This window comes from Boleophthalmus pectinirostris, unplaced genomic scaffold (assembly GCF_026225935.1).
Source record: "Boleophthalmus pectinirostris isolate CB_2022bp ecotype Guang Dong unplaced genomic scaffold, ASM2622593v1 HiC_scaffold_13, whole genome shotgun sequence".
Lineage (NCBI taxonomy): Eukaryota > Metazoa > Chordata > Actinopteri > Gobiiformes > Gobiidae > Boleophthalmus > Boleophthalmus pectinirostris.
In genome coordinates this window covers 33,556,586-33,570,864 of record NW_026571036.1, presented here as the reverse complement: position 1 = coordinate 33,570,864, position 14,279 = coordinate 33,556,586, and the positions used below count along the sequence as shown (strand labels likewise).

The window sequence follows — 14,279 nt, the reverse complement described above, 5'->3', positions numbered from 1 at the left end:
ATGTTATTAACACTTTTAAATCTTAGTTCTTTGGATTAAGTCTTGTCAAGGCATTTTAGAGGAGAAAGTAGCACATTCACAATTGTGTTACACTCCACAAAATATTGCAATAAATATCATACCATGAGATGTATGTTGTAAAAATATTTTACCAAGAGATTTGGATATTGTTACTGGACCAGAACGCAACAACAGCAATGCCAGTTTCAATGTTCAATATTCTGTTTCAAAGTTACATCTAATTTCCCACTGGGAGGCTTGGTCTAAACTTCAGAAGATTTGTCCTGAATGCAAGTTACTGCGATGTCATTTGTCAAACTTTTATTACATTTTGAAGTATCATAACAGCTATATATCTAATAATACAATAGTTGAACATACGTACAAAATGTGTGTACAAGGAGGAGACAGTGTCACCACAGGAGGTCCAGAGTGAAGCCAATGGCCGATGCTTCTTTCAGCGCAAAGACGTCCAATAACCCATCAGTGCTCAAGCACGAGGAGCAGAAATCACCTGGATTCATTTATATCAACGCTCCCCTAAAACTGAAATTGCCCCCGTGGTACTTAGAGTCACGCCTGTTTCCTGTGACTCCTGTGGCGACACTGTTTTCATCTTTTCCTCCTGTTTGTAAGGTGGACATGCATGATGTTTCATTCCAACATGAACGAGTTTTATCAGAGTAAAACTTGAGACGCTGCATTCCCTCTGTGGATAAGCACAAAGAGCCCAGCCTGGCCAGCCACAAAGAACTGGTGTTTGATTCATAATTGGAGTGAGTAATGAATGCACTTTAAGAAGCACTATGTCACTTTTATGGTGGATAATCCAACACCTGCTTGTACCCATGGAGATGATATTGCTTTGTCAACCATGTCCCAAGGTATGGCATTAAACTACATTCACAGAGACAACCAGGTGACGGCACTAGGCCAAGTTCCAGGTCTGTGAAGAGGAGACACGGCTCACTGTAAGAATGCAAGCTGCACCAATACAATAGCTGTATTTGAATAAATCCAATAACACCATACCGTGTAATATTTCAGGCAAAGCAATAACATCTCCATGGAGACAAGCCAGTGGCAGACCCTCCACCTGAAGAGTTACATCGTGCACCTTCATCAAAAGTCTGAAAGTTTGTTAGAGTTCAGACCTCATATCCTTTTTGTTGCTATATATAGAGTTAAAGTTGCTCTATGTCAATATTTTTAATTTAGTGCAATGGGTTTGGTTGGCCAGACTGCATTTTAACATTTGACTTGCCATAAAAATACATAGACGGACACTGGAAAGTCTAAACATTCATATTAAAACAGTGAAAGTAAACTTATAAAAACCTGTCAGTGCATGTGCTGGTGAATGCACTAAGAGGAGTATGAGGGAATGCAGAAACAGACTTAAGAGCACAGCATAGATAATGATACCCTGTTGTGTATAGACTGACAGGGGCTAACTAAACCCCCCCTGAAAACCATCATAAATAAAACACAAGTAAAAATAATGATAAAAAAACAAAACAAAAGCAGGTCTAGTGCGAGATGAAGTGACGAAAAGACATAAGAAGTTGTACAGATTTGCTGAAAGTGAAAGAGTGGCTTGTGTGCAATGCATGGAACAGAGTGGAGCAGGTCAGCTGGTTTCTCATCAAGAGGAAAAAGGATACCCACTCTCTGAAGAAGGCACTGTCCTCTGGGTAAATTACTCATGAGTGCAAACCTGATGGGTCTAAGCATGTAAGTTTGGTTCATCCTTCTCCAAATACATTAGAGTGGATAACAAAGCATGTGATAAGAGTCTAAATGGGTCAGTAATAATCACTAATTATTTACAAGCAACATTAATATTGTATAATTTGTTTTCTCTATAGATGCTGGTTGGATGTGATGACGTCTTAAACCAAGACATCATTAAAGAAGTAATTGTCCCGTTAAGAAAATATGCCCTCCACATTTGTCCCATCTAGTGAAGTGTTCAATTGAAGTACAGCGCCTGGACACTTCTCCTGATCTTGAGAAGATGTTGGATTAGGGCTGCTCGATTATGGAAAAAAAATCATTATCAGGATTATTTTGGTCAATATAGAAATCACGATTATTCAAGAGATTATTTTGTAGTTACACAACACATTTTTTTCTCTCGCTCTCTCAAAAAAACACCCACATTCTTATCGATAATTTATGCAAAACTTTCAAACTGAAGATAAATACAGGCTACAAATATAAACCTAAGAGCAATTTTGCGATAAAATGTACTTTGAACATGAAATAAGGCATAGAAAAACATAAATGTATCCAAAATAAACTATATATCCAGCTAGTCTACGATCTCTATATTTAAAACTAAACCACATATACATATTTATATTAAAAAAGATTTATAGTTTCAATTTGATTATATGAGTTTAGAGATCATTTGACACACAAATTGAAATCGCGATCAAATTTTGATTCATTGCATAGCCTTATGTTAGGATAAAAGTTTGTTTTTTTTTAAACGTGTGTACAAAAATGTTACATACAGTGTTAAGAACTAAAAAAAAATTCTGTTAAAGACAACTTGACTTGGATTTGAGCAGTCCAGAACTTGGTGCATTGGGGCTTTCAAAGAATAGGTTGGAAATTTTTGCTCGAAAAGATTAGAAGTGAGTTTGTGTTTTGTCGGTACCCACTTTCAGTATGTTTATCTACAGGTTTCAAAAATGAGACCGCAGGACACAAAGATGAGCATGTTGTGTGTAATATATATACTTTAGTTTGCTTTCAGTAGGAGGGTAGGTTTATTTTGCATTGAAAGTGTTGTGATATGTACCAGATTGCATCGCTTTAGAATCAGGTCGTCAAGGCTCACTCAGAGTAAGTTCCTTATATATATTTTCATAGAGATCTCTTTCAAAGGATATGACTCATCTGACTAGTACGGGAGATCTACAATAACAACGCAGATCCTAACCTCTGGATCCAGCTTCAAACTCCGTCTTCAAACGCCAGCTTCCTGCTACATTAAAGCAAATTCAGTATAATGAGACTTGTGTGACTTTGTTCCCGCAGAGCTGACATGTCCATTGGAGAACACAGTCCCACTCCCACACTGTGATCACAAAGCCTGTCTCCTCTCTACCTTTCCACATATTTACACAAACATCAGTCATTTGCCTGTTCTGCTGCTACTTAATTACCATCCACTCAACTCTGTTTGTTCCAGTATTGCACGCCCACATTAGCAGTAATTTTCACTGGGAACAAGCCACAAACTCCTCTTAATGAAAGAAACATTTGGTGTGTTGAAATTTCTCATTTAAAAGGAGTTACGTTAAAGGTGCATTGTGTGACTTTTCTGTAGGAGGGTTCATCAAATGCTTTTCTCCATGAACGTGTTATTGCTTTGTCCGGGATATTTCACAGTATTGTCCGGGATATTTCATAGTATTAAATAGTATATAGTATTAAATAGTATATAGTATTAAAGTATCTTGAATCTCTCTGTCTTCATGGAGACCAAAATAAACCAATTTAGAGCTCAGATCTATGGAGAGGCAACTCCGCTCACAGTCAGAATGTTTGTTTTTTGAGGTATTTTTAAGCTATAAAACCACCTGTAATTGAATAAATGTAAGATAGATCTGTTTAATGTCATACTGTGGAACATTCCAGGCCAGAGCAATGATATATCCATAGAAACAAGAAGGTGAAGGACCCCCAACTGAAAAGTAATTATCTTGCCTTACAGATATTATATAATCAGCTCTTGACAAACAAAATAAGTCCACAGTGTATTGTCTGTATCTTAGAAAGCATCCAAGAACCTAGAAGTGCGCAGTTAGGATATTAGTTGTTGTTAGTTTTACCATGACAACCAAATTAAGAATAATTAGGACACTCAGAAAGCATAAGGTAAGTGAGGAATAACACTGGCCCACTGCAAACTGTTTACAATGAACTGCTTTTGTTTCTGGCGTTTTTAACACAGTAAAAATCAGGTACTATAATGAAATAGCTCGCTGATGGATGCACAGCTCTAGCCATTTGTCTTTTCAGAGAGCGGGTAACCTCAGCTGCACCAGGGGACACTGTCACCATGGAGACACCCACGATGCATTGCACACGGCAGACTTTCAGACAAGCAGGCCTCTGGGGGCGGAGTTTAACCCTCTACCTTGAAGGTCGGCTTTGGTGAAACCAACTTTGTTAGCGCCGAAAGTAAACAAACAGAACACAGAAAAGCGGAAAAGAAGAGGAGAGGTTAGTGAGGGGACAGCATTGTTAGTGCTTCCGGGAATTCTCAAACTTTGTCACCGTGGAGAAATAACTAAAACTTTATATGGTAATAGGGTTCTTACTGAAATCTATGGAACTGTATGGGTTCTAGTTCTAAATATTGTTTAACTCGGCCAAAGGCAATCGCACATAAAATTTGCTTGACAAACTTATGTAATAAATTGGCTCAAACTGTAATTAAAATGAATAATTAAAATGCCACTGGTCGAATAAAAGACTAAATGTAAACTCATAGCAAATATTAGTAACTATCATTTATTACATATATTTTGAACTCACCAAATTACATGTATATTTTGATCTGCAAATTAATATCTTAATAGAGTACAGTAAAATAAAAAAAAAAATCAAATAGTAATGTCTTTAATTCTTTGCTCATTCATTAAAGAGTACTACACTGGTTTTATCGTAGTGCTATGCTGCCATCTAGTGGCGTTGTGTAGAATTCCAATCCAGCCTCCAAAACAATAACAAGCAAAACAGTAAAGAAACAGGGCTTTAAATTATTAGGAGATAAGAGCAAACTATAAAGGGAAAACTGAATAGGATATTTTTAAGTCGTTTGTTCACAGTAAAATGTGAGATAGAGTCCACACATGGTCTATATATACACTTAAACCAAATTGTTGTTGTCTAAATAAGACTTTGCTTTTTACATTTTTATACATATTTGTCAGCTGTTGGAAATACATTTTGATGAAAACTATATAATAAGAAGTAAAATGGTGTAACAGTAATGATTGAAGCCCTATTGAAAACATACAATAATGCTAATAAATATAGAAATAAATATTCTTTCTGTGTGGCGGGGGTCTTACCTTCACAGCCCCTCTCGATCTGCCCGCTGCGGAAAAGGGCGTCATTGATCAGGTCTGGCAGTCTCCCGTTCAGATCGACCGAGGCCAGACAGCCCTGGAAGCCCTCACGAGACACCACCAGCTTGGGCAGGTTGAGGTACATGTTGGGTCCCAGTCCTCCAATGAACAAATCACCTGCAGAGAGACAGAAAAGTTAAAACATTGAAATTTGGTGGAGATTCATTATATTCCAGCTTTCTCTGTGTCATTTTTTTGGTTGGTCGTCCGTCACCTGCTTGTTTCTATGGATATGTTACTGCTCCACCTGGAATGGTCCACAGTATGACATTAAACAGCTCTAGGTAATATTTTTTACAGCTCAAGAGTACCTAGAAAAACAGGCATTCTGACTGTGAGCAGGGTTGCCTCTCTATAGGTCTGACCTGTAATTTGATCTAGTTTGGTCTCCATGAAGATACAGTAGAAGTGTTTAATGCCATACTGTGAAAAAACAGACAAAGCAATAACATCTCTATGAAGAAAAGCATTTGATGGACCCTCCACCAAAAAGTTAAACAATGCACCTTTAATAACAGTTTCCCGTATTCATGCTCACTTTTCTCATTCTGCCCTCATAGATGTGGTGCTGAAATAAGGAATCAGTCTAAGAACAGCAGTTGAGCTGTCAGACTCACAGAGGTATTAAGTGATCCTCCAGATACTTGTTAATTTTTTAAATGTCAGATGTAATAAAACATTTTAACAGAGCCATAAAACAGGCAATTTCAATGTTGTACAGCTAGATACTTGGCCACCATTAGACTTCTTGGATAGCTCTGACTGTATTTTTATTGTTTTGGTTTCAATTAGCATGCCTTTAATATTTATCAGAATTCTTTATCCATTAAATATAATTATTAGTAGGGACATAATAATAACCAAAGACTGTGATCTTTTGCTCCATTTCAATACAGAAAACATAAGAAATAACTGTTATAAGAACTTGTAAGAACTTTTCTATCTTAATTCTTTGCACTATGACAATAATATAGCCCCAAGTCAATGCTTTTAAAATGGAAGGGGTAGAATTTCTTCAATTCTGTTAGCATGTCCACAATATCTCAATAAATATCGTATTGTGAAATGAAAAACACATTTGTATTATACAGTCTGATGTCCATATTGTTACAGAGGAGCAATATGGTGGTGAAAGGGACTACAAACCACCTTATAACTTAGACATTTGTGTCAAGTTTTGGCCTCTGCTGACAGCCAATCACTTGAAATTGCATTTACTTAAAGGTGCAGCTGCTTATTGCCATGGAAATGTTTTTGCTTTGCCTCAGATATTTCACATTATGGCATTAAACTTATCTCTGTGCAGACAAGGCTGGTGACACCTCTAGGTCAAGTTACAGGTCACAGTATGAACGCCTGTTTTTCAAGGTATTTCAGAACAATAAAAACACCAGTTGAATAAATGCAATTATACCATACTGTGTAAATTTCAGATTTCAGGCCAAGCAATGAGATCTCCATGGAGACAAATACATGACACACCCTACACAAGAAAAGTTATAGAACACCTTAAATATAATAAATAATAAAGGTGCATTGTGTAACATTTCTGGTGGAGGGTCTGCCATCTGCTTGTTTCTATGGATGTGTCATTGCTCTGCCTGGAATGCTCCACAGTATGACATTAAACAGTTTACCTTACATTTATTCAATTACAGGTGGTTTTATAGCTTAAAAACACCTAGAAAAACAAACATTCTGGCTGTGAGCAGGGTCGCCTCTCCACAGATCTGACCTGTAACTTGGTCTGGTTTGGTCTCCATGAAACATTCCAGACAAGGCAGTAATATCTCCACAGAGAAAAGTGCTTGATAGTCCCTCCATCAGAAAAGTTACCCTCTTTAGAATTTATATTATGGAAGAAGCACTAACTGCCACTGTCCACGATTTTGTCGCTGATGAGAGACTACAGCTGGTCACACACCCTGCCCTGCACTCTACTTTGGCTCTACTCACTGCACTAACCTCTGGCTGTCTCCCATTTACCCCTTCTAACCCCCTTTTATAACAACAAGGGAACTTTTACCTTTGAGGTCGAGGTTCTTGGCCCCGTTGACGTTCTGAGTGACAGATTTGGCGTCCACTTTGAGCGTGTGGGTGTTGGAGGCGTCTCTGGTGATGACTACATTGTGCCATTGGTTGTCGTTGAGGGGGCTGTCGCTGTTCCCCTTGAGCAGACTCGGACCGTTGCCCAGGTCAAACACGTAGTGGATGAAACTGTCGCCATGGGAACAACAACATTAGGAAGTTAGTACACAGGGTTGAATGTTTTATCACCCACGCTTATTGGATTACAAAGTTTTATGAGGATGTTTCACTCATGGTGATAAAAGTTGACAATGAAATGTTTTTGCGTAGCTCAAGAAGGATTATGTTCCAAAGAGCTTGCAAAATGGAGGTGTGAAAATCAATACCAGCCTGTAATATTAACAAACTACCTTATAAAATATTTTAATATGAGAAATAATTGAAGAAATACTGTTCATTTTTGACAATGTAAGAATACTTATTACTTCATACCATGTGTTGTAGTTCACCAATGCAGTTACAAAAATATTTATAGAATAACAGTAATATAATGAGGGGAAAATGAGCAAACAAAAGGGGGTCTATTACAATAACTAACTTAAGAAATAATAAAAATAATAATATAATAATAAGGAATGTCAGACATACACTGTGTGATATTTTCAACTGTTTCACTCAACACCAGCTCAAACTGTATGACCAAATTGCAGGGTTTAAAAGTTCACAGCACGTGGAACTACTTCAACAGTGTGAAACCTTCATGAGAGGCGACTGGATTTCAAACTGATTTGATATTCTTGTGACCTACGATTACTGATTGGGAGCTGGTTGTGAGGTATGAATCGGTTCTCGTTACCCCATGTTTACTACACTAAGCACGACACGGCCTGATCCCAAAAACATTCGCATGAGTGAAAAATCAGTTCAAAAATGGTCAAAAATTGCACAGTATATGCCCGGCTTAATGCATTTAAAATTGGGACAAATCACTGGTTTTGGATAAATCTGCTGGGACAGGGGACACAGGGTTCAAAACTGGGACTGTCCCGGGTAAACAGGGACGTCTGGTCTTCCTGTGTCCTTAATAAACATACTACTACAACTACTACCACTACCACTGCTACTAATAACAACCAAAAGTTTGGACCTCTCCAAAAATTGTAATTCATATGACTCGTTTAGCCCATAATTTTTTCTCTTTTGTCTAGCCCAGTCTATACTAAACAAATCATTGAATAGTTATCAAAAATATATTAAAAGCCTCACCCTTTGACCAGCTCCACAGCAATGAAGTCATTTCCGTCTCCGCTGTTGAAGATGATGAACCCGTCGGAGGAGGTGGTTTTGAACTGGAAGAAGAGGTGCATGGTGGTGTAGGCCTGGAGCGTGGCCAGGCCCAGGTAACTGTTCTTGGACTTAAAGGTCACGGGGTCAGCGATGATGGAGCGCATGCCGAAGCGTGCGTTGAGTTCACAGAAGTCTATGTCTCCGTTTTTACACATATCGATGTACTGCATACCGTTGAACTTCAGGCTCTGAGGGAGAAACACAAGCAGATTTTCAGATAGGAAGTATGGATAATTTAGGGCTGTGCTCAACTGAAGAAATTCCTGCTTATTGATTGGTCTACTAAAAAGGGGGCATGGCAAAAATTCTCAAAACTATTACAAGGCCTGACACGATAAACTTTCAAGTGGAATATATTGCTGAAGTAAATATAGACAATACACGATAATATGTAACCAAACCATTTAGCAGAATTATTCACAAAATGTACAATATTGTTACATAATGTTGAGCTGAATAATAGTTCAATACTTAAAGGTGCATTGCATAATTTTTTGGTGGAGGGTCTGTCAAATGCTTTTCTCTGCGGAGATGCCATTGTTCTGCAGGAAATGTTCCATAATATAAACAACTCTACCTTACTTTTTTTTTTATAATTACAGTTAATTTTATAGCTCCAAAATACCTAGAAGACAAACACAGATCTGACACAGATCTGAACTATAACTTGGTCTTATTTGGTCTCAAAGAAGATAGAAAGGTTTAAGGTTTACCATACTTTGAAACATTCCAGAAAAAGCAATAACATCTCCATGGAGAAAAGCATTTGACAGAGACTCCACCAGAAATGTCAATCAATCAATCAAACTTTATGTATAGAGCACTTTTCATGCAAAAATGCAACACAAAGCACTTAAATGCAAACAAAAAGTTACACAATGCACCGTTAAGTAATCAGTTTGTATAATTTTTGTTCATAATTCCACCTTCTTCAGCTCAAATCTGATCATATTGTGGAAAAAAAAATAACAAACAATTCCCACTATTACAAAGAAAAAGTACCCATGATGAATACTGACCTCAAAAAGTGATTACAATATTTATCATGACGGGCCTATCTATTACTATGTCTCTGACTCAAACTCTACTCATAAAACACATCTGCACAATGAGTCACTCACTCATCAACTTCTCCCTTCTACTGTTGTCTCATTTTCATCCTTATAATCTAAGCCTAAAACACTCTTGACCTCAACCTACTGACAGCCCTAATATTTTTTCCTTTTAGTTTTTCCATTCAAAGCACCTGCCTCTGAACGAATTGCAGTGATATTGCAGTATTGCTTTGGGTTGCACAAAGTTTTATCAAGCACATTGCCTTTTGAATATGTGATAGGCTTTCAGGCAGCAGCATATGGGAGCACATATATTTCCAGCATGCTGTATCTATTTATTCATGCATTTATATTTACCTGAAGATGTCCGATGAAAGGAGAAGGAGTAGTCGAGACAAAACGCTTTTCTGTCAGGATTCCTAACTCCACATTGTTGAACTCCAGACGAGTGTGATCACCCGCCATTTGACCTGAGCACAAAAGAAAGCACAAAAACAAAAAATAAAAGAATGAGAGATTTTTGGGAAGATATTTGGATATTTGATAAATTTAAGTTTCAGTTTGGTCTGGTGAATTTTGGAAAAGCAAAGGCAAAATATAGTTTATCATATTAGCTGTACTGGTTAGCAAAAATATTCACACATTGATAATAAATCTGCTTTATAATTTACATCTCCAAGATTTGTGCTAATTATTTTATCAGCACAAACCACTGTAAAAGCTCTGATCTTCTTTTGGGGCGTAAGGCTGATAAATTTATCTCTTTTGTGCTTGTTTCAAAGAAATGTAATAGCTTCAGCCACACCTGATACTTCTTCCTTCTTCTTTCTTAGACTGTGGTGGTATTGAGTATCTGCTCGCCTGTGACTTCTCTACCTCTAAATTACCACTCAAATGATCAACATTCCACCAACAGGTCCTTTTAAATTGGAAAATGGCATACACACAATTTTACTCCACATAATGTACCTGTCTGGAACAACAGATGTATTCTTTCCAAAAGAAAATCTATTTATTATGAGGACTGGGTGAGAAAGGGGATTTGGTCCATTTCACATTTAACAGATTCTAATGGGAACCTTATGGACTATGATAATCTTATGAAGAAATATGATTTACACATCTCAAAACGGCAATATAATACAGTCATCAAAGCTCTCCCATGAGGATTATTAAATCTAGTTAGTGGCATGTTGAGATATGATAAAATTACACCAAAATTCCCTTTACTCACCATAGATGAATTTGAATTTAAAGATAAAAACTGCTCAAATAAAACAATAAGGAACATTATTTCTAACAAATTGTGTCATCTCCCATTAAAAAGAATTCATGTACTTAAAGACTTTACAGTTAATATCATTAAAAAAATTAGAAAAAAATTATCTCTCATTTCCAATCTCCCCTAAAGCCAAAGAAACTCACTTTAAAATTTGAAATGATATTTACCCCTGTAATGAATTCTTGAAAAAACGTTTTAATATGGAGCCCAAAACCTGCACATTTTGTAACAATGAAATAGAAACTGTTGAACATTTGTTCTTTTATTGTAACCATATTAGAACGTTCTGGAACTCATTCCAACTGTGGATGGTGGAATATGACACAGATTTACCAAATGTAACTTATAAAGATATAAAATATGGTGTAACTTTGCAAGACAACAAAAAGGAACTGTTCTATAATTCTTGTTTATTACTAGCCAAACAATTTATTCATAAATGCAAATTCTCAGATATAAAACCCTCATTCAATGTATATTGTCATGAATTTTTGCAATTTAAGAGATCCTTACGTCACATTAAATCTAAACAAGCCGTTATAATAAATGATTTTATGCAGTCAGATGCATAAGACCTCTTGCATTGTATTTTGTTGTATTAACATTGCATTGTGTGTATTTGTTTTATAGTTTTATTTTATTTATTTTATTATTGTAAAAAAAAAAAAAAAAAAAAAAGAAATGTACATGCTCAGTCATACATTTGCATTGTTGACATAAGATATTTTGTATTGCCAGCATTGATTAATAAATAAAAAAAACAAAACAAAAAAAAAACAAAAACTGAGACTTCTTCCAGGGCCTTGAAATAATGTCAAATCAATAAAGGGAATACAGCGCCTCACAGTGGCAGGACGTGCAAATAACACACAAAAGACTCAAAGAAAAGCTCTAGGTATCAATTCTACGGCCGCTTCTCGTTTCTCTTTCCTCACTTCCTTCTCCTTGATTCCTCTCCTTGATTCTGCAGGAAAATGGTGAGGAACTCCCGCCCACAGAGGAGACACAGAGAAGAGACAGGATAAAAACTCCTCATTGAGACCAGCAAAGTTTGATTATTTTCTCTGATATCTGCCTCCTGAAGCCTCCCTCATGTTTACTCCTTCATTCTGTAGTTTTCTATAGGACACTACTTAAAGGGCCCATCTCATGCAAAATCAACTTTTCAGAGCTTTCTACTTCTACTTCTACTTCTAGTGTGATGTATGGGCCTTGTATGTGTCGCCAAAGTGGTTTTTAGATTGATTTGGTGTTTTTGTAACATATTGCAGCGTATTTCTACCACCCTCCCAACGAACTAAAGCTGCTACAACGATGATGCAGCAGCTACACCTATGATGCATTTGACGTAGCAGAGAGTGCTTCACACCCACCCCCCTCCCTTATCAGGGTGCACGCCTGTCTCCCCCTCTCTCCCTAAAGGGCCGTTCACACCAAGGCGTCAAAGCGTCCAGTTTCTATGTAAAGTCTATGTGGACGCGCGACTAGAGCGTCCTGCGTTTTTGCGGTGCGTTTTCGGAGTCAGCGCGGCACGAATCTGGCTAGACCGAGACTAGACCGAGACTAGACTGGGACCAAACCAGGACTAGACTGGGACTAAACAAGGACTAGACCCTGAATAGACCGAGACTAAACCACGACTAGACCGGGACTAGACCGTGATTAGACCAGGACTAGACTGGTATTAGACCAAGACTAGACCGGGACTAGACCGAGACTAGACCGAGACTAGACCAGGACCAAACCAGGACTAGACTGGATTAACAAGGACTAGACCAGATAGACGAGACTAGACCAGGACCAAACCAGGACTAGACCGTGATTAGACCAGGACTAGACCGGGACTGATCCAGTGTCATTAGCGGAGTATAAATATATATATGCCCCAGTCATCGACCCGATCTCCTCCGCTGATGTTCTATGTCATAAAAACACTCTCTCAGTCTGGTCTGACATTGTTTTGGGAAAAGACTGGGGCCGGGCTCTTGTTTCCAGGGCAACGGATACGTGTCAAGTATTTTTGTCCCGTTCGTCCAAAGCGTCAAAGACGCGGGTCGGGGGCGTCTAAACTCAAATGCAAAGGCGTCCAAATAGAGGCGTCGAGGCGTTTTTTTGACGCTTTGGTGTAAACGGCCCTTAAGATGGGCAGCGGAAGGGCGGCTCACTCAGAGCCTACGTCACGTTTGGAGGGCGGAGCCTGTGCTTTCTCAGGACAGGTGGGGGGATGAGCAATAGCCGTCCTTTCATAGTAAGTTGCATAACTATTGTGTAATAGATGTTCCAAAACCCAAATTGTGTTTGTATATGTGCAGAAGATACAATGTGAAAAGAGTTATTTTGTATGAGATGGGCCCTTTAATATGACACGTTTGATCGACAGCTGAAAAATGGGGTCTCGAAGGAGAAGGAAGCGAGGAAAGACAATTGAAACGTGGAGTAGTACATCAAAGTTAAAAACAAACAAACCAACAAATACCAGTGACAAATAAATGCTTGATATATGACCCATCACTAAACATGTGTTATTTTAAATTGTTGCGCATAGTTTTCCAGCCTGTACCTTCTGCCATGTCTTCATCCACGGTGAGTTTGAAGTTCTTGCCTCGGCGCAGCACCCTCACAGAGTGCCACTCATTATCGTTGAGCTTGTGTCCGGCATAAAGCACCTCAGGGCCTTTGCCTGGAGAGGAGGGGGAGTTAGTGGAGGGAGGGGAGGGACAGACACACACATCTACTCCTACTGCACGATAAGGCTATGTAAATCATTCATTAAATACATAAGGAGTAATTTCCCTTACGTGGATCAATAAAGTTTGTCTAAGTCTAATGCTAGGATTAAATACATTAAACAGTATTTGTAGATTCAATTGTGTGTAACTGTGGGAGTTCCAAATCTGACCACTAGAGGGCAATACTGCTCCACACATCAATTTTCACTTTGCTGAACTAAACCCTATGCAAAAGTATACATGCATTTTTATTGGATTTTTAAGTCCAAGATATTAAAATTTGTGCCTTATATGAATTATTATCTTGTTAGCAGCCCCTTACGTTTATAGGTATATATATATATATATATATATATATATATATATATATATATATATATATATATATATATATATATATATAAGGTCTGTTTCTGATTACTTCTAGTAGCAATAATGTCTCTCCTTCTCTTAATTTGTCTTGCTTTTTCTTTTTTTTTTTTTTTTTACATTTTAAATATGTACTACTAATAGAGTTCCAAATGTGGTACTGGATATTAACGACCGAATATGAATTCACTAAAACAAAACAGCTATAAAAGCACTTATGCAAATGAGCAGACTAATCCCTCAAACATGCAAAAATAACGGCACATATTAGTATTTGAAGTGCCTATTAGAAACCGTAATCAGAAAACTGGTCATTTCC

The 14,279-nt window shown here is 37.6% G+C and overlaps 1 protein-coding gene across 1 annotated transcript in view; it reads right to left on the bottom strand.

Moving 5' to 3' along the window:
- LOC110162778 (neurexin-3b) overlaps window positions 1-14,279 on the bottom strand; it is a 487,474-nt gene that overhangs the window by 363,189 nt on the left and 110,006 nt on the right. Inside the window, exons 6-10 of the mRNA XM_055149454.1 lie at window positions 13,423-13,542; window positions 9,938-10,050; window positions 8,445-8,713; window positions 7,177-7,367; window positions 5,094-5,267 (exon numbers count right to left, since the gene is read on the bottom strand). Of these exons, the coding sequence (XP_055005429.1) occupies window positions 5,094-5,267; window positions 7,177-7,367; window positions 8,445-8,713; window positions 9,938-10,050; window positions 13,423-13,542 (867 nt within the window). The remainder of the gene's footprint in view (window positions 1-5,093; window positions 5,268-7,176; window positions 7,368-8,444; window positions 8,714-9,937; window positions 10,051-13,422; window positions 13,543-14,279) is intronic.